At 44.4% G+C, this 27,565-nt stretch overlaps 2 protein-coding genes across 4 annotated transcripts; one reads left to right on the forward strand and one right to left on the reverse strand.

Moving 5' to 3' along the window:
* Positions 1 to 2,691: 2,691 nt before the first annotated feature.
* ADCK2 (aarF domain containing kinase 2) lies at positions 2,692 to 24,853 on the forward strand. Of its 3 annotated transcripts, none has more exons than XR_009960139.1 (9): positions 2,692 to 3,621; positions 4,334 to 4,480; positions 6,059 to 6,187; positions 6,830 to 6,925; positions 8,419 to 8,670; positions 10,053 to 10,181; positions 10,778 to 10,831; positions 12,043 to 12,262; positions 24,633 to 24,853. XR_009960139.1 is itself a non-coding variant. In XM_062589835.1 (8 exons), the coding sequence occupies exons 1-8, from the start codon at positions 2,692 to 2,694 to the stop codon at positions 12,184 to 12,186; spliced, it is 1,881 nt and encodes a 626-aa protein (XP_062445819.1). In that variant the 3' UTR covers positions 12,187 to 13,613. The 3 variants fall into 3 exon arrangements, 1 of the variants encoding a protein (XP_062445819.1); XR_009960140.1 differs by having other exon boundaries at positions 24,647 to 24,853; XM_062589835.1 differs by lacking the exon at positions 24,633 to 24,853 and having other exon boundaries at positions 12,043 to 13,613.
* On the reverse strand, positions 19,717 to 23,019 carry LOC134154137 (uncharacterized). The gene is made up of 4 exons (XM_062601155.1): positions 22,982 to 23,019; positions 21,837 to 22,405; positions 20,774 to 20,926; positions 19,717 to 19,779 (listed from the first exon to the last, which is right to left on the reverse strand). Exons 1-4 carry the CDS (start codon positions 23,010 to 23,012, stop codon positions 19,717 to 19,719), a joined length of 816 nt encoding a protein of 271 aa, XP_062457139.1. The 5' UTR covers positions 23,013 to 23,019.
* Positions 24,854 to 27,565: the final 2,712 nt, after the last annotated feature.

Here is a 27,565-nt window from a genome sequence, read left to right on the forward strand (position 1 = left end):
CCCGGCCCGCCGCTGCCCCCAGCCCCGCCGGCGGGGCGGGAGGGAGGCGGGCGGCGCCGCCCCGCCCCGCCCCGCCCCGCCTCGCCGCCATGTGCCGGCCCCGCCGCCTCGGGCGGGCCCCGTCGCCATGGCGACGCCGCGCGGCCTCCTCGGGGTGCCGCCGCCGGGGCTCGGCGTGCGCCTGGGGGTGGGAGCCGTGCTGGGCTTGGGGCCGGGAGGGTGCAGGGCCGCCGGGGGCACGGCGGGGCCCGGCGCCAGCGCGGGTGCTGGGCGGGAGATTAAGGCCGCCCGGGGCAGGGGTGGCGCACGACGGGCGAAGGGAGCGCGGCTGCAGCCCGCGCAAAAGCGCGGATCAGCTCTCGCCGCTCCCCGGGGGAGATCCGGTGCCTCGTCAGCCGGGTGGCAGCGCCCGGCTTCCCGCTCGGGAGCTCGAGATCCCTTTTCTAGCTGTGAACGCAGGTATGAGAGGGAAGGCAGCGAGTCCTTGCTTGCTGCCAGTACAGCACCGGTCACTCCGAAAACTTTCCACTAAAAGTGACGCAGCATTTGATCAGCCTGCGTATGCTGCATTGAAAAGCAGCTAGTCGTAAAAGCCTGCAGAGCGGCTTATGTGGGTACGTCTGATCACCGACACGGAGCCCTAATCCAGCTCTTCAACAGCGCGTGGTTTTCCTTGTTCAGAGATGCGCTGTGCGTTAAAGTGAGGGAGAGATCTGGAGCAGGAAAAGCAGTAGGAAGTTATTCTGAGCAGAGGTGTGCGGTTATTAACATACACGGAAACCGGGAACGAACAGAAGTTTGGAAGGCTGCAGCTTCGATTTCAGAGCCTCCCTGCGTGGGACAGTAGCCTTGTGCGAACAGCCAAGCCCACAGCAGGAGGCTGGCGTCTTCTGGGCCATGGCTGTCCTCTGAAACATGCTCTCTGGTGGGTAAGCCACGCACAAAAATCTCCCAAAACGGAGAGACAGACGATTCCACTCTCAGCTGCATCTTCAGCAACAGGTTGCTTTGCTTCAGTTTATAAAAGGCAGATGGCCTTTAGTAAGGAAATGAGCAACACTATGTAACCCCCTGATTATGCAACAAGGTTAGTAATTCGCCACCTGACTCAGGAATAAGCAAGAGGCCCCAAACAATCATCATCAGCCCTTTTGCAAGCCTAAAAGGTTCAGGACTCAGAGAAGCCTGGAAAATCAAACACTTCAGGAGCTCTGTTGAACCACCATTATCTTCTCAGCAGTTTTGGTTTGGTTTGGGGGTTTGGGCTTTCTTCTTCTTCTTCTTCTCCTTTTTTTTTTTTTTTTTTTTTTTTTTTTTTTTTTTTTAATACTATTGCCCTGTCATTCATGTGCCCTTGGGTACTTACAATGGTAACTCAGTTAAAACTTGCAAACTTGCTAAGGAAAAGATTAATAGTCATGAGACTTCAACTGCCAGGGTCAGGCTATCACTAGAGACCCTCCACTTTTAATTAAAAATAAGGACATTTCTAGCTTATGGTGGGGAAAAAAAACTTTAAAATGGTTTGATACAGAAGGTAATAAAAAGAACTAAATAACTAAACTTAGCATTTTTAATGCTGGTTACTTCCACGAAAAATTCTCATGATTTTTGAGAGTCAACTCATAATTTTTGCAAGTGTGAAGTTGGAAATGCTGAAAAGATAAAAAGTGTTTTTAAGGTAGTCCATAAAGCCAATATATGAAAGGTTTGAACTGTACTCAGATATTAACTGTGAGCCAGCACAGACTCAAGACCACAACATAACCAAACCTTTGCCAGCCTGGAAGGATAAGTTTGGGGTGAAAGATGACCTTATATCAACCCAAAATTCGGAGGGAATTTCTAGTTAAGATGCTACTGGAATAAATTTGGGCAAGGCTCCTCCGTGAACCGTGAGTAATCATCTGGCTGTCTTCTCCCCTCTTCAGAACAGATATATCAGGGATGGTGGGCAGCAACAGCAGCGTGCCGTGCTTGAAGCCCCTGAAGTGACACGCTAACCGAGGGCTGCATTTGCCATCCTGTTGTACTCCTGCAACAAGGTGGCAGGCAGCAGAAGAGACCTCCCTTCTTTGTTTCAGTCTGTTTTCCATTGCTGAACGCTTGCTATTTTTAAAATACACCTCAGAACCAAGCAGTGTAAGAAGGCATGATAAATATGTTTCTAGGAGGACACCAAGGTGCTATATCTTATGTGCACCTAAAGACTAGAAACATCACGGGCACAAAGAAGAGGTTTAGTTTCTTCAGAAGAATAGTTTCGTCTCTGACCCTGGTTCCTGAACTGTCATGACCTGTTTTTGATTAAATGATTCCTCCTGCTTTCCATGGTGACGCTCTGGTTGTTTGGGCTACAAAGCCAAGATTCCTAGTCCTTTTGGTAGGATCAAAAATAGCACATAGCCAGAGCAAGCACAAGAATTACAGTGATAAGGACATCCTGAGAGAAATATAAACCCTCTTCCACTGCGAGCGGAAAGGCGCTTTGGGTGTGGAGAAGCTGAAGCTTTACGGAGAACGATCCCCCTGATTCCTCCCTTTTAGTCGCCTCTTTATGCAGACTACGGGTTGGATTTCTCTCCCCCCTCCCCGTTTTGGCTACGGTCCCGCGGGCTGTCACCGCCCGCGCGGCGCCTTTAAGGGGCGGGGCGGGGAGGCGGGGGGCGGCGCCGCGGCGCCCGCGCCGTGATGGCGGCGGGCGGCGCCGCGCGGCGGCTCGTGCTGCTGCTGGTGGCGCGGCCGGCGGCGGCGGCGGCGGCGGCGCGGGGAGCCTGGGCCGGGGCCGCGGGGCGCCGGGTGCTGCCGCGGGCCGCGCCCTGGGCTGCCGCGGCCCTGGCGGTGCCCGCCGCGGCCGGGCGGCCGGCGGCCGCTGCGGAGCGGTGTCCGGAGCCGCGGCGGCGGCGGCGGCAGCAGCAGCAGCAGCAGCGGCGGGGGCTGCTGAGGCGGCTGGGCCTGGCCGTGCGCCTGGGCCTGCGGGCCTGCGGGCTGCTGCTGCGGTTCGGGCCCCTGCTGCTGCTCTACCCGCTGAGCCGCCTGTCGCCCCGGCTGGGCGGGCTGTGGCTGCGGCTGCTGCGCAGGGCCGCCGAGGCCGCCGGCCCCACCTGCGTCAAGCTCGGCCAGTGGGCCAGCACCCGGAGGGACCTCTTCTCCGAGGCCTTCTGCGCCGAGTTTTCCAAGCTGCACGTCGAGGTGAGCCCGCACCCCTGGGGCCACACTGACGAGCTCCTGAGGAAAGCCTTTGGCGAGGACTGGAGGGGCATCCTCAAGTTCCCAAGCCAGGAGCCGGTCGGCTCGGGCTGCGTCGCCCAGGTGTATAAAGCCTACGTGGACCTTGCGGTCCTTGCTGGCTCCGAGGCCAAGGAGCTAGCGAGATGCTCAGTGCTCAGGTCTGCTTTTGAAGTATGGGAAGTGTCTGGTTTTAGAGGCCTCTTCAGGTGGCTTGGGAGGAGGAAGCATGAGGAGGTGCAGGAGGAAGAGAAGAGCAGGGGGGAGCTGAATCCAAAAGGCTGCTCCCCAGGAAGGTCTGCGTGGGCAGCACCGCTGATGGAGCAGATGGCCGATCCACTCCTGAGTGCAAACCCTTCATCAGCCAGACACCTGATTCCTGTAGCCATTAAAGTAAGTCATATATCTCAATGGTAGATGTGTGAAAGTGGTGTGCTGGACAAGGCTGATCAGATTTTAGTTCCTGTGAAGATGACTAGACTGGCAGGGGTCAAGTGCAGCAGAGGAAGGTGATGTTTGTCCCCTTCAGTATCTTTTGTCTGCCCTTGGTTCCAGCTGGCTCCAATCCTGACTTGCAGTGGTCCCATCTCTTGCCAGTCTGGAGACCTCTAGTATTCACGCTGCCCATACCAGCATTTGGTGTGGCACAGGCGTACCAGAAATGGTTGCAAGGGTCAAGTTATATGAAAAGAATGAATATGAAGCTAGGTTTCACCTTTCACCGTAAAATGAAGCACTTTCTGTCTCCTCAGGTGAAGAACTTGGAACAGAGAATTAGGTCCAGCAAATCTTATTCAAGCTATTCCAAATACTAATCAATACTGCTTGACAGGGAGAGGGGTGGAGAGCAAAAGCAGTGGGAACTGGTGAGATCAGAGGCTCCAGCACAGGTATTCTGTTTGAAGATTATATAAATGTTTCTTCACAACTTAATCTATGGAGAAATGTGAATGCCTCTGAGGACTAGCTAGTTAAACCCTACGAGCTTCCAGTTTTACAGGCTGAGTTTTGATGATGTGGAATGTGTCATTTTAGCTGATTGAAATGGCCTGTCTTCTTCACAGTATTTTGGCAGTTGATCTGATCACTGTTCTTTGTTGCCCAGGTTCTGCACCCTGGACTTGTCCACCAAGTCCAGATGGATCTGTTCCTCATGAAGATGGGTAGTCATATCATTGGACTTCTCCCTGGGTTCAAGTGGCTCAGTTTGACAGAGATTGTGGAGGAGTTTGAGAAGCTTATGATTCAGCAGGTATGTGCTTGATCTCCACACACTGAAACGTAACTGCTCCTTTTTCTAGGTACTGACTGGCAAAGTCTGTTATTGCTTGAAGTCCATTCATACTGCTACTTTCTAAAGTGTTAGATGAAGGCTGGCCTGTTCTTTAATTACGTTTTTTCTTCTAATCAATCGCATGACTATTACTATAGGAAACCTCATATGCTTAGAGCAAAAAAGCAAGATTTAAAAAGATTTTTCTAGGAAAAAAAAAAATGAACAGGTGGTTAGCATGGTGTCACAGTTCTTTTTGCAGGACTGTTAAATAAAGGTTACTGATAATGAGAGACAATTACTTAGACAGGTTTAGAGATTCTTTTCCTCTGAGATGTATTGTTTTTTCTTTAAACCTGCATATATACTTGAAACCTGTACTCATCAGTTATGTTTGTTAGTGTTAGGATAAATATTAACATAATTAATATACTTTTAAATCAGTTAATAACATGTTCTGTAATAACACGATCAGAATCATAGTGTTGGTAAAAGTTAAACTTTGCAAGTAGCTCTGAAAACATGTCCTATTTCACTAATGTCTTATAAAGACACAGCACTGAAATATCCTTGCTTCCAAGGATACAATGTTTACAAAAACTTTACAACACTGTTAATTGCTCTCATATTTCTATTCACAGGAAATGTGACTTCCATATTAAATTAAAATACTATCTGCTAACTTCACTTTCATGTCTAGGTTCTAGCGTCTTTAGCCTGTTATAAACTTTTTTTTTTCTTTTACTATTGCAAAAATCTACACAACAAAAAATCTGGTTCTATGTTGTTGACTCTGGATGTGCGTTAAGGTTCCTACTGCCAGTTTAGTTGGGCAGAACTTTTGCTGGAGGTTCTGAAGACTCAGGATCAGGAGAGCACTTGACAGGCCTGTTGTCATTTCTTTTCATTTCTTTTTTAAAAAGCAAGAGATATTCCTGGGATATTGCCCATTTCCAGATGAGGGGAGTGAGGTAAGGTCCTTGAGCAGCAGCAATGGACAGGAGAGGTGCCTGGAGGATAAAGCAAAAAGTAAAGGAATATTGCTTGGGCAGGAGAGAGGCCCTTGCATCAAGGCTCTGGATCACTGAGGAGAGCAGGGGCCAAGGTTTTGCACATTATTATTTTGTATGGGTCATGTTAAACTTCTTTAGGCTACAGCTGCCTACTTACAAAATGAGGCTAGGGCTGCAATTCTTCCTGTCTGTCTTGCTATTTGACAGTAAGCTTTGGCTCAGGATCCATCTCATCCTATTGAAAATAATGCAGTTGTGATTTTGTATTTTTGTTTGTTTGTTTTGAGACACCAGGCCAACAGTAACAGTAATGTGTATTTCTAGAGTGCTGGCTAGGGGGCTACTCCTTACCTGGTCTCTTACTCTTCCATCAGGAATGCTTTACCTGTGTAAGAAGTACCACTTCATACTTTGTTTTCATCTGGCTCTCTGATCAGTTTCACTGGTATGAGGTGTTCTACCATACAGTCGTGTCCTCATGCAGGATCTTCAAGATCAAATTGCATCTAATTCTCAACCCTGCTTATTCTTCTTTGCTCTTGAGATTGACTTACGCTATGAAGCCAGGAATCTGGAACGCTTCCGACAAAATTTCCTGGATGTTGATTTTGTGAAGTTCCCAACTCCTCTTCACCCCTTGGTGACAACAGATGTTCTAGTGGAAACATTTGAGGTAAGAATACCAGGGTCTGGGAATGGTGGTAGCAGTGAGAAGGCCCTTAGGAGAATAAGCTGATGCACCTCCTTTGAGAAGGAGAGATCAGAATCAGGAGGATGCTGCCTTTCCCTTATTTGCTTAATGAAAGTGATATCTTCCCTTCAGTGTCTCTTCTGTTCTCGTTGCTCATAAGCAGTACCTTCCAAAAGACAGGTAGCAGACACAGCTCCATTTAGAAGTGAACACTAGGCCTGGAGTGAAAGCTAACTGGCAGTGTGTCCAGTCACCATGAGCTTGCCTGTGCTTTCCACTCCAGCACCATGCTCTGTCTCTCCTCTGCGATGGGTCAGAGCAAGGAACTCGCAACCTGACCCTTTCTGATGCTTGCTTTGCAGTCCAAAGCTGTTCTCTCAGCCTTAGCTTTCCTGTGTGCAGTTGTGGTGAGGGTATTTCTGTCCTAGGCTATTTCACACCCTCCAAAGAACAAATCCTTTTCTTCTCCTGTGTTCTCTATCACAGTAGGTACAGCTTCGACTGAGCAGGTCTATTTTAGGGTGTTTCTGTTGCCTTCCCCCCACTCTTTGCAGAGATGGTTAGAGGTGTGGTTGAAGGGTGGGACACAGGGTGTGTTTGACCCCAGCTCTGTCTTTATTTCAGGAGAGTGAGCCTATTTCCCAGTACCTGCATGCAGAGGTTGCCACAGAGCTGAGGCAGAGACTTGCAAAGATGGGCATGGACATGCTCCTAAAGATGGTAGGCATCATCAGCAGGTAGACCTGCTTGTACACAGTAGGGACCTTGGGTGCAATTGGATCAGTGCATTGCTTAGGGAAATCCACTAATCCATTTAATGAATATTCAAATATTGTGCAAGTGCAATAAAGTGCAATTAATTAGCAAATATCATGCCCTCTGTAGAAGCTGTGGATGCAACCCACAGGGAAACCAACTAACCTAGTTCATTCACTTTCTGCCCCTCCAAAAACTACCATTTTCAAGGAGGTAAAAAACTTACAGAGACATACTTAAATAATCTCAATGGTTTTAGATATACATTTTATATATATATAATATATATATATATACACACACACACGTGTGCATGTATATATGTGTGTGTGTATGTATATATACATATATAAAATGCATATCTCTATAATGTATGTATTTATGTATAATCTTCTCAATAGTTATGGGCAATCAAAAAAAGCAAACCAAATTCTAGTGGTAGAAAAGGATTAGCAACAGAACATCAAGACAGGATGTAAAGCAAATGCTTGTTTCTTAATACTTTGTGCAGTTCTAGTACCTCCCTGCTCATGACCTTCCATCTCAAAGGCTCTAATGGAATTAGAAAAGGTGCAGAAGAAGGCAGAGAGGATGGCTTCTGGAGTGAAATGGCTTCCATACAGGACTAATGAAATAGATTGGGATTGTTAACTCTGGAAAGCAGAGAAATGAGGGCAGCTTGTGGCAGATGCACGCATTCATAAGCGTATGACAGTGAATGTGGATCACTTTTTATGGTTTCTCAAAAAAACAAGGAGGCCAAAAATGAAGCTATCAGAAGGCACTTTTCCAGACAACACCCCAAAAGCACTTGTTTTCATACTGCTCTAATTTACATGGCAATTGGACAAATTTGTAGGAGAAGGATATCCATCAAATATGAAGATAAGCCCCCATGAGGCAGGAAATCCTGCAGTCTCAGGTTGCCGGGAAGGTTATGTTGTTATTTCTGCTACTAGCCAGAAGCAGAGGCAAATGAGTGCTACATACATCTGTCTATTCTTTTAACTTATTCCCCCCCCCCTTTTTTTTTAATACAGTTGTAATGTGAATTGATGCACTGGAGTAAACAAACCCTTACTCATTCACTAAATCCCATACCAGCGAATGGCAAAGGGCCTGTTCTTACTGCATTTCTCTTTGCCAAGGCCCACTAGTGTCCATCTAATTTAGGGTTAATTGCTGAAGAGCAATTGGAATTGCTGAAACTGCTTGCTGTCTTACTGGACTTCTCGCAAATGTGCATGACTGCTTCACACAGCTCCGCTGACTGCCCCAGGATGAGTGTCACCCATGCTATTTCAGCCCAGCTTATCCTCAGCAGAACCATTTGCTGTTTTGTTGCATAGGGTGATGCATGTTAGTAATGATGGGGAACAGACCAGAAATAAACCTGTGCAATTTGCCTGGGAGTTTGGTGTAGGCAGTCTTGGTTGGAAGACTTGTCCTTTCTCCAGGTCTTTGTTGACAACTTTGTTCATGCTGACCTGCACCCTGGGAACATCCTGGTCCAAGGCACAGCCCACATCAGCACAAGTGGCAAGGAGCAGACTGCCATCGTGGACCTGTGTGACACACTTGTGGTGGAAGTGCAGCCACCCTGTGGGCGGCTCTGCCTGGTGCTTCTGGATGCAGGGATCGTGGCGGAGCTGCAGACTGTTGACAAGCAGAACTTCCGGGCGGTTTTCACAGCTGTGGTCCAGGGCCAGGTGAAAGCTGATGTCATGGGGTTGGGGAGCTGAGGCTGGGGAAGGGAGACAACTGGAGAATCTGATGGCCAAAGTGTAGTTCTCTGTGTTTCCCCTTACAGTCCTCCCTATGGAGGAGAGCGGAGACTTGCTATCAGCTAGCTTGAAAGCTATACCAAATGCGGATAAGATGCTCAGCTAAAGCAAGGTAGCCCCCAAAATGGAGTGATTTCAGTGGCCTGTGAGAGTGACAAGGTTGGATGGGGAGCAGTGGCTGCTTCCCTCTGGTTTGGAGTGTTTTTGGTGCAAGTTAGGACTGCTTGGGAGCCACTTGCATTTCAGAGACTGTGACAGTCTGCCAGATTTTGCTGGAGTAGAGAAGGGAATAGATTAAAATTTTGATCTTCAACACACATTCCCTGCTGCAGGTTTCTGTGCCTTACTGCTGAGAAGCCCATGTGCCACCTTCCCTTCTGCTGTTGTGACAGCATCTATAAAGAAAAGCCAGCAGGACAGGCAGGAGGTCTGACCTATGCCAGGCTTCTCTGTACAAGGGGCATCTCTTCCTTCTTGTTCCCTCTTACTTTAAAGTACACTCTCTGATGGACTAGAGCATCCGGTGCTGATGTCTTCTGTTCATTTGGAGAACAAGTGTCAGTGCTCTTACTGGCATATTGCTATTTCTCAGCTGTGAGTTGGAGGGCTCACCAGCCTATGGGAGGAACACATTTTATTTCTTGTCTATTTTATCTGTGAAGCATACCCAGAAGTCATGCTGACATCCATGTGTTCAGGAAGTGCTATGCTGCCAGACTTGTTTCAGCTACTGAGCAGCTATTTAATTGTAAGTCCTTCGTGGCTCAGGCTAGGTATAATTCATGTTCTACAGGTGAAAATCTTCTATGCCAAGTCTCATTGCCAAACCTGGGGCCTCTGGCTCTGTGTGTCACTGTCATACAACTTTGCCAGAGAACCATAGAGCCCCTCTCATAAATGACACTTGCATATGACCCTTTCCCCTTCTTCCTTTTCTGTCCAAGTGTATGCTGGCACAGAATCAGCTCATTCCTCCTCCACAGTTTGAAAATAGAGAATTGGACTTATCCCAGAGAAGAGGATGTGCCCTTTTTTACACCATTATCTTCTCTGATGTTAATCCTGCGATTTTATTTTTCTCCTTTCCCCTCCTTTTGGATCAGTTCTGCTCTTTCTGTACCTGCTTCTGTTAGTCCCTTGGTTTTTGTTATTCCAAAAATTACTGGAAGAGGAGCGTGGCCCTGGGAGTTCCTTCCAGGAACTTTTGCAGCAAAGGCCTTCCAGGGATGATGGTGTACAGCTTCCTGTAGCCTAGCTGGTACCAGCGATCTAGTTCTGCTGATTCTTCCTTTCAACTTGTTCTACAGGGGGAGAAGGTGGCAGAATTGATCCTTCATCATGCTCGTGCTAACCAGTGCCAGGATATTGAGCGATTCAAAGCTGAGATGGCAGAGCTAGTGACCAAGGCTCGGGGGAACACCATCGCCCTGGGAAAGGTAAGCGCACAAATAGTGTCTTACCCTCGTTTACCTGTAACTCAGTGCAGCTTTGCTTTCAGAGTAGTCCAGTGAAAAGGCCAGCTCTGATCCCATCAGCACTGCCTGGTACTTAGTTTTTAGTGTCTCAGATGGAAACAAGATTTTAAGGACTTTTTCTTCCCTCTAATTACAGGAGGGTTTTTTTATTCATTATTTTTAATCTACAGTCTACCAGTCCCCTGTTGAGATGTTGCTAAACTTGGTGTTAGAGCTTGCATCCTCTTAGCTAGGGCCAGCCTGGGCACTTCAGGTAACATAGTATGGTGGTACTGTGCCACCTGACGCACATTCTGTACAGCTGTGAGGTCAAATGCTCTGCCTTCCTGGGCTAGCGAGTAAGAAGGGTCATAGCTGAACTCTTTATCCTGGGGTGGGTCACACCTTGATGTTGGCTGCTGTCAGCCTGGTAATCTTGTCCCACCATCAGGACAAAATTCTAACACTTTAATTCTTATCCTCTCTTTCATGCACGTGGCTTAGTCTTGCTGACCATAGGTTTGTGTTTTTTTTCCTCCACCCAAGCTGCAGAGTTAACTTCTCCTTTTGTATTCCAGCTTCAAGTGGCAAATCTCCTCTCCAATGTCTTTAAGTTACTGATGACCCATAAGGTGAGGTCCAGTCACTGCCTGCCTTCAACAGCAGGAAGCTCATTTTGGGAGGGAGAACTACAGGGATGGTGAAGTGTGGACAGGGAGGGAGACTGACTTCTGAAATGAGCTGTAGGAGGGAGACTGCAAGAAGTGTTTCAGGCATGCTGTTTCTCAAGGCCTAATATACATTCTACTAAGACCAATTTCCATTTTGTTGGGTTTTGTCTTCAATACTACATTTAATTGTTGGTATTACACACTAAAGGGAAAGTGTTGTTCTCACACTTGTTCTTTTCCTATCTACTTTTTTAATCCCTTAAAAGCAGAAAGAGAAATCTTGTAATGTGTATGCAGGCTTCTTCCATGAACTTGTTTCTTCCTTCGGGTGTGGTTATGTAACAGCACTAGGTCCTTTTATTGGTTTGTTATAGACCTCAGGTGATTTCTTCACAGAGAAGAGATTCTCTCTTATATTTAATAGTATTTAGGAGACAAGCTTCCATGGTGGCAAACAGTCTTGGAAATTAATAGAGCTATGGTGGCCTGAACCAGAAGAGATGAGGGTTGTTTAAGTCAGCTGTAGGACTGGCCAGCTTGTAAAGGGTCCTCTTAAACATTCTTTAGAGCTTTTTGTTGTTAAAATTAAGCTGGCCTCCAGTAACATCAGGTGCAACTCAGGCTGTTATGAAGCAAGTCCTGCTTCTGGTTCCATAACACCTTTATGTCCTTGTATGCCTTGAAACAATTCTAGCTCATAGTTGGGAATTGGGGACTAGTTTGTTCACATGCAAGCCAGAGGACTGTTTCCTCTGTGATCTGTGGAGCTCCTCTGTGGCTTTTCAGTGAGTTCTCCCATACACAAGTGCATGAACTTGAGTACAGCAGATGATACTACTGCAGCTTATAACTGCCTTAGCAATGGAGCTAGGAGCATTGCTAGCTCTTGCTATTCTAGTATGAAAGAAAAAATCCCATTCTTTTTGGAACTGAACAACATGAGCCCTTGGGTTCCCTTAGGTCACTTTCTCTGTCTCCTGCTTTTTGGACATGCTGCTGGATTTCAGTAATGATAGAGTTGCAGTATGGTTTCATGTGTTTGATGTTTCCAACCCCCAGCCTCCTTCCTTTCCTCCCCACTTATTCAGACCTGATTTCTCTGTGGAATGGGTTCAGAAGGAAAAAAAAAAATCTTTGGTCCATGGAGTTCATTCAATCTCTTGTGGTTCTAGGTGAAGCTCGAGAGCAACTTTGCTTCCATCATTTTTGCCATCATGGTCCTGGAAGGGCTTGGTCGTTCACTGGATCCTGAACTGGACATCCTGCAGGCAGCTAAACCACTGCTCATCAAAACTGCAGCTTCTGTCCTTGAATAGACTCTTGCGGTTGCTGCCCTCTTACTGTGCAGGGTTACGTTTGCTTTCTGTGAGCAGATAGAGAAAGAAGCTGAAGGTGAGAACTGTCACATGCCTCTCAGTGCCATGCAGTGGATACTCCTAATTAATGTTGCTTCCAGTCATATCCAACCAGCAAACATGGGGTGATCACAGAATTGCATGCAGAATGGCTGAGGCTGGAAGGGACCTTTTAAAGAACATCTAGTCCAATCGCCCTGTTCAACCTAGAGCAGGTTGCCGAGGACCCTATCTGGATGGCTTTTGAATATCTGCAAGGATGGAGACTCCGCAACCTCTCAGAACAACCTGTTCCAGGTTTTGACCACCCTCTCAGCAAAAAAGTTTTTCCTTATTTTCAGTTGGAACTTCTTGTGTTTCAGTTTGTGCCTGTTGCCTCTTGTCCTGTCACTGGGCTCCACTGAAAAGAGTCTGGCCCCATCCTCTTTACATTCTTCCTTCAGATACTTAAATGCACTGATAAGATCCCCTCTCAGTCTTCTTTTCCTAGCTCTCAGCCTTTACTCATATGAGGAAGGTCTATTCCAGAAGCTAGGAAGATATTGCAGAGATGGAGAGTTCTGCCTCCCTTAGGAATTCATGATTTTATGAGATAATATGTTCTGGTAGTTTTTTAACTGATGGTATCAGATACTTTAGGTGCACAAGATTACTGCAGCCTGGTGAAGAAATCAGGTTTACTTCTGTGAAAGTCTGTAATAGGATGTTCAGCTAGCAAGTCTGTTTTTTCAAAACAATCAGGTTAAATATTTTAAGTAAGTTAATTTGCTGACTGATCTGTCACTACTGTATGAGAAGTGATATTCTGATACCACCTAAGGAAGTAATGTAGATATTACGACTATGAAATGTAAACATGTAAAATGTACCTTTTTCTGTCTTTTTAATTTCTACTTTTACTGTAGAAGTGTCTTGAGATCCCACATGAAGTGGTCAGTCCTAAGTCATTTTGGATGATAAGAACAGAGCAGGCAATTTCATTTTCAGACTTTCATATTCTAGCATAATACTCCAAGAGTTTGGATTATAAACAGTAAAAAAATATTTTTTTTAACAGAAAAGCTAATCTATAATAAAAGCAACTTTGGAGACTTATTTCTACTGGCCTTTAGTTTTTGTTGAAGCTTACAAAATAAAAAGCCTTTTCCTCATCTCTATTCCCCTTTCTCCCTTCCTTTCCCCCCCCCCTCCAACCCTGCACCAAAAAAAGAAATCTGAAGTCAACTCAAATCTTCACACTAACATGCAGATGCTTGGGTTTTGCCTCTGGTAGTTTACAAAAGAAGGAGTCTATGCATTTTCACTAATGGATGGAAAACTTACAAATGTTATAAAAATGAAATAGCCAAAAAAATGACTTGCTACATTTGTCTCTTACAGTTATTTTAATGGTGGTATTAAAATGATTTTATGACCTTACATTAATAGTAAGAAAGTCTGTGAATGATAGGAAATATTTTAATACTAAATATATTCCCAGATATATTTTTCATGAAATTGCAGTGGCATGAGGGCTCTAGTAGTATTTTTTTTCAGATGGTTAAGCGAAGAGAAACTACTTAGGTGGATATAGTGTTATATGTTTCTAAGTGTTCACAAAACTTCAGGCAACAGCATTTTAGTTTCTGTATTGCTTGGTTCTGTGAATTACTTAAAAATCAAACCTCTCAAATAAGCATTATATAAATTTTGTATTTAGCATGCTTCTTTAGGAACTAAGAATGCCCTTTGATATGGCTCCAAGTGGTCCACCAAATACATTGTGCCATGCCCATTGTCATTTCCTAACTACTCATGAAAATACCATGAAAATGAAGCAGTTAAATTTTGGCTACCCGAAGCTGCTGATAGTATTCTCTAGGACACAGCTGCTATACTTTATACTGCTGATGATATGAGGAAGAAGGATAGCACTTGCAGCTGTGACATCCATAACCTCCTCTGTGAATGTATTTGCCTATGTTAATCAGAGTACAATGCATTCAAAAGCTCTTCTCTCCATTCTTCTTTTATAAAGCTGACTCTGTCTGTCTTAATGTTTCCCTTCTATGGGAGAGAAGGTGATAGCTTGTCCATGGAAGCGGCTGATGATAACTGCATGCTTCACTATTCTGCCACTCAGAGAGACCTGGACAGGCTGGAGAGCTGGGCGGAGAAGAACCTCATGAGGTTCAACAAGGGCAAGTGCGGAGTCCTGCACCTAGGGAAAAATAACCCTAGGCACCAGTACAAGCTGGGGGCTGACCTGCTGGAGAACAGCTCTGCAGAGAAGGGCCTAGGAGTCCCGGCGGATGACAAGTTGACCGTGAGCCCTTGTGGCCAAGAAGGCCAATGGTTTCCTGCAGTGCATTAGGAAGAGTGTTGCCAGCAGGTCAAGGGGGGTGATCCTGCCCCTCTACTCAGCCCTGGGGAGGCCTCATCTCGAGTACTGCGTCCAGTTCTGGGCTCCCCAGGACAAGAGAGACATGGAGCTACTGGAGAGAGTCCAGCGGAGGGCTATGAGGATGATCAGAGGGCTGGAGCATCTGCCCTACGAGGAACAGCTGTGAGAGCTGGGCCTCTTCAGCCTGGGGAAGAGAAGACTGAGGGGGGATCTTATCAATGTGTACAAGTACCTGAAGGACCCTCCCTTGACACCCTCGTCAAGGGGACGGGGACAAACTCTTTTCAGTTGTCCCGTGTGACAGGACAAGAGGCAATGGGCAGAAACTGAATCACAGGAATTTCTGCCTGACCATGAGGGGGGATTTCTTCCCTGTGAGAGCAACGGAGCACTGGACCAGGTTGCCCAGAGAGGTAGTGGAGTCTCCTTCTCTGGAGATCTTCAAGGCCCGTCTGGATGCAACCCTGTCTAACACGCTCTAGGTGACCCTGCTTGAGCAGGGAGGTTGGACTAGATGATCTCCAGAGCTCCCTTCCAACCTTACCCATTCTGTGATTCACTAAGGAAAATGAATGATGCTCCTACACAACTGGAGAGTTAGTTGCGTCCTGGATGCCAGCTGGTAACTGTAGCCTGAATGGGGAATCGTCCTCTTCCCATCTTGGCTGCTGCTACTGGCTACCACAGTTTGTGGTACAATTTGGTCATTTACTTAACTTTCAATTTATCTAACTATTTGTCTTAGCATTGTCCTCATTTATTCATGGAACATGTCAAGTTTATTTACTCTGAACAGGCACTCTACTTGCAAAGCTATCTCAATACCTTCCTGACACTTTCCCCAGCTTAAAACTTCCTGCTTTTGTGGACAATAAGCCTGAAAGTGGGGCAATAGGTAAAACATATCAGACCTCAAAGCCTACCCTTGGATTCAGTGATTCTCCAGACACAGTTCAGAGAAATACAGATATTTTCTTCCTCACAATGCCTAGAACCAGTAGCTTTTCACCAATGGAACGTATTTTTTCATTTTGGAGTTACATAAGTCATTCTTCCTCTAGGGAAGTGGCCTGCACACTTCAAGGAGTGGGTCCTGACAGTGGGAGGCCTTCACTTAACTAATTCATCTCTGTCATTTGTAGTTTGAAATCAGTTATAGTCTGATGTCCATCTGCCAGTTCTGTCTGTTTGCCAGACAAACTGCCAGGGTCTGTCAGTTTGGTCAATGCATATAAGACAAGGAGAATAGCTCTGGACCAGGTTGCCCAGAGAGGTTGTGGAGTCTCCTTCTCTGGAGATATTCAAGGCCCACCTGGAGGCAACCCTGTCTAACATGCTCTAGGTGACTGTGCTTGAACAGGGAGGTTGAACTAGATGATCTCCAGATGTCCCCTCCAACCTTACCCATTCTGTGTTTCTGTAATAGTTTGACAAAGTTGGGGTGGTCTATACAGGTGGGTTAGACTAGTAGCTCCAGAGAGGAAGGCTTGTAAGGGACAGAGCAGTGAAAATGTACTCTGGCTGCAAGAAAAGGAAGCTGTAAATCTCTCCAGGAACTGTAGTTTTGCTTGTCACAACTGTGATGTTTCCTGAGCTCCAGTGTTCAGATTCACACCTATAAGACTCAAGGACCTGCTTACCCACACTGTAGCTTCTTCACGCTAATAGCGAAGTCCAGAGCATCAAAAGATTTTGATCCTTGAGGTATTGCTGGAGGTCACAGTGTTTTTGGCCTTTATCTTCCATCTTCTGGTGGGAACGGCTTCTGTTCTGGAACATTCTCCTTTTGACAGCCTGGTGCTGCTTTTGCTGCCTGTCCTGCTCCTGTGATTCTTGCTTCCACATTTCCTGCCGTGACTGTATTCTGCTCCTAAGCAAATCCTACATCATAAAAATAATTAGAGACATTTACTATTACGACAATCAGCTGCTGTGCTTAATTTAATCTACAAATATTACTGGCAGAACTTAGAAATAGGTGTAATAGTAAATTTGCCATAACCAGCTTGTTGTATAGAGTTGATATGTAGTTCCCCACAAGGGCTTCATCTGTGGAAATTCACGCCGTGCATACAGAAAGACAACTTTACCACAGAGATGGGGAATTTTCCTTCTCAACTTTATACATGTGTTTAAAAAACATCACCCTGGTTTTTTTTGCATCTCCAAATGATAATTATATTGGATAGAAAACAGGTGAAAAATAAGTATTCTAGATGGTACCATTGCTGGAAACAGTTGTTCAGGAAAAGCATTTGTGAAAGAGCCCTTACCACCCTATATTCCTCTTGTTCAAAGCTCCTTTCATTACATTCTGCCAAAACCACCTCTTTGTCCAAATGCTGAGTCTTTAAGAACTGCAGCCTCTGACTTGCCTTTCTCCTCTCTTCCTCTAGCAAGGAGGATTCCTTCCTGCTCCTCTCTGCCATGGCAGCTTGGAGCAGTGCTATGTGTTGGAAAGCTCTCTCTTTTTGTGCTCCTGCTGTTTCTCCAGCCCTTGGCAATGTTCTCTGAAGCAATCGCTGCCTGTTTCCAAAATAAAATTACTCAAATTTCTCAGGAAGAAAGGAGAGAGGGGAGAGTGCATAAGATGCAAATCAGACATTCTAGCAATCTGTGGTCAGCTAATTTTCCAGGATGCTTTGTTAAGTTACAAATGTTAAACCTATGTCCTGAACAAAAAAAAAAAAAAAAAAAAAAAAAAAACAAAAAACAAAAAACAAATAGGTGGGTGCCTGATGTTGCCAGGTCTCTGCAGTCATCTGTTCACATGATTACAAAGCCTGAAGTGGCCATGTGTTCTTGGCACCGAAGGAATGAGGGGAATGGATTGTGGTGGCATGACTGTCTTGACAGTGCAGCCATGGAGGCCATGGAAAAGATGGAAGGAGGTGGATCATGGGGGCAAGGGTGGGTCAGGCGTAAAAGAACTGTGGGGCTGTAGTCAGGGAACAGGGTTTGGGGTGCAAAAGGACTCTGAGACTGAGACTGAAGAGAGTTTGCCCTTGGAGCTAATGCAAAAGGCTATGGGACCACACACACCCTCTCATCCATACTTCAGGCTGATATTTTATTTTACCTATTTTTTTTTCCCTTAGTCACCAAGATCACCATGCAGAGACTAGCATAAGCACAATGATGTGTGACATTCAGAGACTAAGAGCACTAGGGAGCAGACATTATCAACCATCTGATATTTGCTACAAGGAACCAGTTAGCTCCTAGATTTTGCTAAAATCTTCCATCTGTTTCTCTGATTCTTCTTTGCCCTCCCTCCCACATCATTACCTCTGGCTGTCCCTGAGCAGCTGGCGTCGGACACCATCTGCCTTTTGCTGCTGCTCCCTCTTCAGCTGCCTCTGTTCCTCCTGCCACCTTTTGTGCTCAATCTTGACTTCATTAAAGTCCACCTCTTTCCATTTTTGTTCAGATGCACTGTTAAGGATTGATTTCTAAGATTAAAAAAAAAATAGAGAAGGAAAAACAACCAACTACTATACCCTGAATCTCATTAATATATTTTCTAATGCAAATTGTAAACCTACAAAATCAGGATAGCTTAAGTCTTATGACGTAATTCCTGAGCTCTGGAAGCCATACTGCAACAAGAATACTGTAGTGACACTTGCCATTCATGAAAAGGCTGGGTCCAATGCTAAGACAGTGCTTAAAACTGTCTATTCTTTTTGTCAGTTTCTGGATTAGATGGAAAATAGAGATTTGTATTAAAGATTCCTTATCAGATGTCATTGGCCAAATGCAAAATCATCCTGAAGTTCTGTGCAGGTGTACTAACTCTACTTCCTGTTGCCTGAGATCTCTACTCAGTTAAGAAGTGCTTGTGTTTTCTTCAGAAATAGCTGCATTTTAGTGCTGGGCAGTGTTTCTAATTTGCACTTGTATATGCACTCTGCTGTGTAAAGAGGTGAAGGAGCATTCACAAGGCTTCTTTTCAATCATAGCACAATATTTTATTTCTTCTGTACTCCTCACAAGGTCCTCTGTGAGGAAAGTGGCAAGGAAACTTCCTATACTTGATCACCAAAACTTTGACATGCATTTCAGTTTACATTGCTAGAGCTGTTTGGGGCTAAAAAAAGCTCTCCCAAATTATTTTGCTCTGAAGAGTGAATTCTCCCTTCTTCTCCCAGCCACAATTAGCATGTCTTTACTGTTAGCCGTTGTTTTGCAAAACGAACAGCTCCTTCCAGTTCTTTCCCCAGGATATCTCTAGTGTCACAAGCTGGGAAACACCTCTGGACTTTCAAATAATGCCACTGTCTTTTCTCTTGTTCTGACTGTCCCTGTCAGTCTCATGTAGCATTTAGACTGATTTTGCTTAACAAGCTGATCTGTATGGCTTTGTAGAGCTGGTAACTATCTTTGATTCTGTCTTTGACCTTCCCATCTCTGAGTTCTTAAACACAACAAACTACCCATGAGGTGCAGTTTTTGCAAAGAAATACCAATGCACTGAAGAACGAAGTAGCTGGGAGATGTATGAATGGTGTTATCTAGTAGATAGAGGACTGGCCTGAGGTCCCAGCCCAGCCGGGACATGCACTCTCCCTACGGGATTTGGCTGGCCAGCTAGCCTTTCTCTTTCTGGTTTTCAGTATCTGCAAAGAAGCCATAATTCTTTCCTATCTTGAAGAGTTGTCTGAAACAATTAGTTAGAAAGAATCTAAAATGAAAAACTCTATCAAAGTGCTAAGTAATAATATTAGAAGTGCCTTGTTCCTGTACAACACTGATTAGTAAGTGGAAACCTTATGTTTCCATTTTTGCATATCCATTATGCTATGTATGCATTATTTTAAAAATACCTTTTAGAAAGAAACGAACTGAGAGTATATTCTCACTGTATTCTAATAACACATGACATAAATCCTAACAGCTAAAAACTAGCTGGGACCCAATACTTACTGTAATGCTCTTTTCTTTTACAAGATTTAGAAGATTTGTAGATCTCTTAACCTGCATATTGGAGGTACTATGTGGTCTCTGCATATGTAGAGCTGATTTGATGGTCAGGCTGTCTGTCTTTAGTGATTGATCTACTTGGTCGAAGAAATTTTGTTGTCTGAAAGGACTCAAAGTGCTAGTTCTCACAGAAGGGCTCCTCTGGGAATGCTGGATTGCAGTTTCTGCCAGTTTGGACTCAAACAGACCTTTCAGACAAATTGAGGACATACTAGGTTATAGACAGTTTATAAAGAGAAAGCAAATAGAAGGAAAGACTGCATAAAATATATTCAAGTAAGACTTTTATAACTGAGTACCAACAATTTTCTCTGAGGAAGTGAGATTTTTTTTATCACCACAGAACAGGTCCCAGCTTTCAAAAAATAAGCTTACCATTACAAATAAGCAAGAGTTTTACCTAATAACACAGATCACTGACTGCACTTACAGCTACTAATTCTAAGAGGTTATTTACATGGTATTTTGCAGACAAATATGAGCTTCTGCCAATGCTCTGAGACAAAAGTCATGAATTTCTTGACAATGCAAAGCCTAGGTTTTAAATCCTGCTGAGAGACAGGATAAATAAGCTCAAGTGCAACACTGTGCTAACACAGCTACATAGCTTTTGGGTAACTTGGAATACAGGCAGAGCTTGCTTGTCCCTTTCTGCTAAAGATAGTGCAGACCTGAGCAGCAGTCATTGCATGTAATGACACTGGAATGCCAGCTGAGAAAATGTGCACACTTCTGTCCCACTTCCCATTCTCTATATAATACCAGCTACACAGAGCAGTACAAAAACAGTAACATCTGGATAAAGATTTAGGCTCTTAGAATCCTTATTAAAAGGCTTTTTAAATGGATTTTTAAAGGCAAGGAAATTTTAGGATTAGCAATATTTATAGTGAGCATTAAGATAAAACCCAAATGCTGCTACTGTAGTAGCTGTAAGGGCCAAAAAACCTCAACTCCCATCTGAGAATACTTCTATATTGAGAAAAAGGTGAACTCCTCAAACCATATTACTATTAATACCTACAAATAAATATTGCTATATTGTGCTGGCAATATTTGGCATGACATTACAACATTTTCTTTTGAAGCATCAAGAACTATAGCAACAGAAAAGACCTTAGATATGATGGCCCACAGCGCTGGTTTTGTGTGGCAAAACTTATAGCTATATAAAACAGCTACAATTTCAGCACCATGTTCATGTTTAAGATGAGCCTTGGTATTGTCTTCCAGCTGTCTGCTGTCTGCTTCTTCCTTGTGTGCTGACTCCATTAACCAGCTGTCTGTGTTGACAGCGGTATCGACCACAGCATGAGCCATCTCCCTCTGAGGATGCTAGAAACAATAAGAAATGCTATCAAAATCCAAATCTGATAAGAAAAAGAGCATGAACTTACAGCATAAGCTGTTATGTTGCAACTGAAGCTTGAGAAAGAATAAAAAAACGTGGAGGGGAAAGATCTTTATTAAAGGAGCAAAGAACTAAGATATAGTAATTTCTGATCACTTCTTAGGTTTGTCCATATCTTTAGATGACCTAACAACTGGCAGTCTTACTGCCTGGGCGGGTCCAAATTGGCACAGAAGAGACCAAGCCAGAGGTGCTGTGGCTGAAAGACAGTCACTTTCCCAGCATGTGCCAGGGTTGGAGATTCCAACCTTTGCAGGGCAATAGAGAAAAGTTTGGCAGTAGCTGGTGCACACTAACCTTCTAACTGTTCCTCATCCACTGCCCATTCACAAACACCAAATCAGCTACTGAGGCTCACAGAAGTATCTCTTGGTCTTTGATTTGGTGAGATGGCACCTCTGTTTGGGTGGACAAATAATAGTATTATGTCAGGGACTGCTTTGCTATGGAGGGAGCCTTACTGTGATGCTTATCTAATGTAAAGTGTTCTTCTCTGACATTTTTTCCTGCCTTTTCCTCCTTTATGCAGAGGCAGGATGTAAAGGGACCAGTCTATGCTACCTTAGATATTCTGCATCTGTCTAAGAGCTTCTAGGAGTCTACTCCAGCCAGTGACAAAGAATAGCAGCTTCTAAAACTTTTTCAGATCAAAGGATCAGGAAGACAGTGGAGAGACAAGTCTCTCCATTCTCTAGTGGGCATGGATAATGGTCAAGCCCAAAACTTCTAGTAATTTTTCAGTACCAAAAGCAGTAAACATAAGGTAATAATGCAGAAACTATACAAGTATAAGACTACATATTAGTGCAAGAGCTGGTGTAAGGCACTTGTTACCTTCTTAGATTCTATAACCTCATTGTCTTCTTCCATACAAGACTGAACATCTTTTGGAATATTTTCAGTCTTCAATCTCTTTTCTTCCTTTTTCTCTTCTTCTCTGGTAACACTTTCTGAAATGGAGATCTTCTCCTCAGACAACTGCTTTTCTATTTTCCTGTTCAGCTCTTCTTTAGTCAAGTTTGTTCCTGGTATGAGGGCATCTTCGTGTTGTACTTTGCTCCTTGTAAGCTGTGTGGGTACCCAGGCTGTCAGGCAGCAATGGGGAAGTGAGATATACCTATAGCTGCACTTAGCACATGGCTGAATCAAATACGGACCCCTTGGCCTGTAGTCCAGGTATGAGTGATCCTGTCCACAACGGCCTGAAGCTCTATAACCTGGTGCCACAATGTGTGGATAATCTGAGCTTGAAGCTATCACCATCTGCCTGGCTGCTAAAGGCATCTGCAGTTCTAGGATGATGCGTTCACTTAAGGGCAGAGGGATTCGCAGAGCTTGGTCAGAAGTTACCTCCTTAGTCTGCCCATTCCAGAAATTCACAAGCACTCCTCTTCTCTTGTGTGCTGTGTGTATTAAAATGAAACAGAATGGCAAAGAAGGCATAAGAAACATGATAACCTATGTGTTTTATCTCTTAGAAGCCAGATGATAAAACAATAGCTTGTGCTACAGACAATTTTGTAAAAACGTGAATGAGTTTTTGATTTACAGATTTAAGATTTGACTTTCTCTTGAACTTTCTACTAAAAGACAATAAGTGGACAGCAGTAGCAAAACTCTCACTAGTCACATTGAGCCAGGATTATATCCTGCATGAAGCTGGAAATGAGACTGACAGATAATCAGATCACTACTGAGGGCCAGGAACATATTTCTCTTTGTGTCAGGAGAACCCCCACCCCACCCCATACTTTTAAAAAAGTCTCCATTCACAGAACAAAGCAAGGGCTAACTTTACGAGCAGTATTAATTCTGACACTGAGAAAGAACAGGCTGCTTAGTGCCAACAAAAAAGAGAAGAGGAACTAAAATCAAGCAGTATTTGGTAAATTCTCCACAGCTGAGTCTGTTCTCTTTTCTGTACAATGGCTAGCAACTGTGGTGAGTCTAGCACTAACAGGAAAGCCAATACCTCATACCTAAATGTGCCTCCTTGTCCTCCGTAACCATTAACACAGTGCCTGGGCCAAAGCGTTCAGCTTTAGCCTCCCATGGTGCCAAGACCCTGTCTCCTGGAGCAAGTGGCTGTTGCCTGGCATCTTCATAGTGAACAATGTCGTACAGAGGCGTTTTCTGCAGGCGAAGCTGTACCTTGCCTTTCAGCTTGTGACTTTTGTCAAACTCAATTAGAAAGCATTCCCTGGAGCCCTACAAGAGTAAAACATGCAGTTTGCAAGACATCTGGGCCCAATTAACGGCCAAACATAAGTGCTAAGAGGGAAGTGGCAGAAATCCCAGGAAGCAGAACGTGATCTGTGAATGTAGTGTTCCTCCTCCACCAGCATGTTCATTGTACTGTGTCCATATTGAACTTAAAAAGTAATTAAAAAGCTGGGGCTTAAGGGGCTGAAGCCTTCCTCTCTTTTCAGACTTAAGACTTTAGTAGGCTTATCTGTCTCAGAGGAACACAACTGGTATGCTGAGGAAGATCCCTATGAATCTATCAGGAAAAGAGTAACCAAAATAAACTGCTGTGTATGATGCAGTTAGCTACATGGTGATCAAAAGGATTACAAACCAGTAAAATATCCCAAATGCCATGAATTTGACTGCTTTAATTTAAGCCTCCAGCACTGGGTGTAGGGCAGAGATTCCATGACCAAAATCTCACCCTCTCGGCATATCTATAAACTTACACAAATAATGCTGTTGGCCCCTGCTCCAGCTAAAGTCACTCATGTCTTCAGTTGTCTATATCTGTTCCACCCTCCACTGGAGTTTACAGTCACCCTTAGCTATACTAGCATCTCTATTTGTTTAACTAACCTGTGAACTGGGAAATTAACTGGATTTTTAGAGAGAGCTGCAGGGGCCATTTTCTGTCTAGCATCCTAGACTGTCTTACAAATCCAAGGAACAAAGAAGGAAGAAAATAAGGAAAACTCTCAGTCCAGCAAGGAGGAAGTAGTCCCTGGTGGCAGACATTTTGGATTACTATTAATGCTATTTAATTTTACTGCTACACTAGGTGAAAACAGACAACAGGGATATAAGGGGCCTATTTTGTTTGACTGCTTCTGAACAACAATTCATTATAACCACTTAAGTAGATTGATTTCCAAGCTGCTTCTGCCTGCAGCACTCCTCCTCCTCATCATCAGAAAATAGATTAAACAGGATGTGGGGAGAAAAATGCAGTTATGAAATATGTTGTACAGCCTACAGCAGGGTCACGGAGCTGGGGAGTGTTGGAAAAGAACAGGAAAAAAAAGACACACAGAACCTAGAGAGAGCGCCTTTTACAAGCTTAGTTCCTGGTAAACACCTACCTTCACCTCTTTTACAATGTGGCCTGAGTAGTAATAGCCATCAGTTTCTCCCCTGGCCAGCACATGGGCTCCCCTCATAAAATCAGAAGCCTTTTGGGATGAAGGGATTAAATTTCCTTCTGCTGAGGCTATCAAAGGCATTCCAGGGCTCCACATGCAAACAGGAAAGCTGTAGAAAACAGAAATACAAGTAGTAATGAGGGTCCTGGCAACAGGATTTCTGCAATGAACCCAAATTAAATGCACTCCCCCAATAACTGTCTTAATTTCCTGGCTTTTTTTCTTCTCCACATTACCAAAGTGATCCATCTACAGGTTTTGAACTTACTCTGTTGCTGGACATCCTGACAGCAAAGAGCCAGAGGCATCTTTATTAGTAGTGTGACAACATTGGACATGTGAGAAGGACATGGAACTTATCTGGAAGGGGGAAGGAGGAGAGAGAAGCAGAAGATGAACATTTCTGTTCCTAAATGCTTAAGCAGGACTATTTTTTACAGAAATTAAAATTACATTCCAGCATGTTACTTCTCTTTGTGTTTTAATTCTTACTTTAATTCTTTTGTTTTCTATGCAATTTATTTCACAAGTATTCTCTCCTATTTTAAGGCATCAAGATTTAAAAGAAGGAATGTTAAGAAATAAAATATAAAAACTATATGGTAAAAACCCTTGTGTTTCACTTTCTTTCTATTCAGGTGCCAGATAGGTAGCAGGTGAACCACTGTTTCTTCAGTCATGAGGACTGCATTAGGAACAGTGTTGCCAGCAGGTCAAGGGGGGTGATCCTGCCCCTCTACTCAGCCCTGGGGAGGCCTCATCTCGAGTACTGCGTCCAGTTCTGGGCTCCCCAGGACAAGAGAGACATGGAGCTACTGGAGAGAGTCCAGTGTAGGGCTACCAGGATGATCAGAGGGCTGGAGCACCTGCCCTATGAGGAACAGCTGCGAGAGCTGGGCCTCTTCAGTCTGGGGAAGAGGAGACTGAGGGGGGATCTTATCAATGTGTACAAGTACCTGAAGGGAGGGTGTCAAGGGGACAGGGACAAACTCTTTTCAGTTGTCCCATGTGACAGGACAAGAGGCAATGGGCAGAAACTGAACCACAGGAAGTTCTGCCTGACCGTGAGGGGGGATTTCTTCACTGTGAGAGTGACTGTGCACTGGAACAGGTTGCCCAGAGAGGTTGTGGAGTCTCCTTCTCTGGAGATCTTCAGGGTTGTCTGGATGCAACCCTGTCTAACATGCTCTAGGTGACCCTGCTTGAGCAGGGAGGTTGGACTAGATGATCTCCAGAGGTCCCTTCCAACCTTACCAATTCTATGATCAGGCATGTTCAAACATTTTTGGCCCATCTCAAATCCTCTCATTATTTTGTTCAATTTTGAAGGAGGTACTAAGCATGTGATTTTTAAATCAGGATAGTTTACTTTCTTACTGATTATTATAGCACTCAGTTAATTGATTTTAGTAGAGCTTTGACGCTCTATATTATAGAGCTTTCCATATATATATGGAAAAATACACCAATTTCTCAGGACAAGGCACAGCTGCAATAGAACGGAGGCAAGGTGGGGAGTCCTGAGGCTGCCCCTCACAGCACCAGCAGCACATGCTCAGCACTAACATAGCAGTATCAATGCCCTTGGTTTCCTCCCAGTCAATCTATCCCTGGCTCTCAAATGGTAGTTTATGGACAGCTAATATGCACATTAGCTCTTCCTGCAATCAGCTTCTCATGCAGGTATCCAAGCTCTCCAAGCAAGAGAGAGCTGTGAGGTCAAGGCAAGGATTCAGTCTAAGACAATAAAGTTGCCTTTAGAAGTCAAAGTCACCAGTGGAGCCAGTGGCCTAGGCAGGAGGATGGAGAAAGGACCTGATGGCTCAGCAGCATGTGAAACTTTTGAGAAGAATGACTCGGGGAGGAATGTGCCAGGCACTATGAGAGCAAAATGAAATGCATGGGACTGGGGAGACTGAGTTAACAATAAAACAATGAACTTTATTATAAAACATTCAACTTTATGGAAAAAAAGATAAACTTATATTGCATTAATAGGGTGTTAAGAAAAAAAAAAAAAGAAAAGCTTAAATAGCTTCCCATTATTTCCTGTAAAATGTTGCTGAAACTGCCTTAGGGCTGTTACCAGACTGTGAAGAACAGGGAACTTAAAATACCTTAACTATAAGGAGGCCCACGGGCTGGACATGCAAAACCTATGCTGTATCAGCACTGATGTTGTGAGATGTAGGAGTTCAGGTGTTAACTGATTTACATGATATTGTTACTTATTTATTTATTTAAAAGGCAGTATTTAGCCACCCCTGCCAATGGGTAAAACAACAATAAAATTCATGAATTAGGGTAAACTGGATGTAAGCAAAGCTGTGCAGTCAACTAGCAAAGAAAATGTGAAACTGTACAAGGTATTTGTTCTTTCTTTCCTTCAGGATCTTCACCTCCACCTGTCAATGTCATCTCTTTGCAAGTGTTGGTCTGTAAAGCTCAATGAAATCACTTTACAAGCCAAATTCACCTCTGCAGAAGTAAATGGAGCTAAACCAAGATAAAACTGAATTTGACACCAAATGTTGGTCTCAATGCCTGTTGTACAGGAGCTACATTAACTGCTCATTTCCTCCCCAAGCAGGATCTAAGGAATGAGCAGTACACATTTAGAAGGGTGGATATACCAGCTAGGGACTTCAGGTATAGCCTGTCACAGAGATGCCAAATCCATTTTAAAACTTCGTTCACAGACAACTTTGCTCATAAGCAGCCAGGCAAAATAAGGTTATCTTTCTAGAGAGTCATAGAAATTTTCCTCTTTACCCGTTCTACTTGATGAAATGCCATCCAATAAAGATTCAGGAAGAACTAGTTTTGGGGCAATCTTCCATTAGTGACATACCTTTTCAGAAGCAGCATGAGAGAGTCTGATCACTTGAAAGGATCCTCCAGACTGTCTGGCTACTTTTTCCATTGTTTTATGCTTGCTTCTTCCATAATCATCTGAATCCCCCAAAAGACATGCAACATGTACAGGATGCAACTTGTTCTCCGAAAGAAGTTCACAGATTTCCTCTGACTCTTGTTCCGGGAGCATGTTGGTGAACAGATACACTTCCTCGCAGGCTGGGTCTTCAAATGCCACAGCCAAGCCATTTACAGCGTTCGTGCCACTCTCAAAGTGCAGGGATCTAATCCAGGCTGCTGCTTCGGTGACACTACAGA

The sequence above is a fragment of the Rhea pennata genome, chromosome 1 (assembly GCF_028389875.1).
Source record: "Rhea pennata isolate bPtePen1 chromosome 1, bPtePen1.pri, whole genome shotgun sequence".
Lineage (NCBI taxonomy): Eukaryota > Metazoa > Chordata > Aves > Rheiformes > Rheidae > Rhea > Rhea pennata.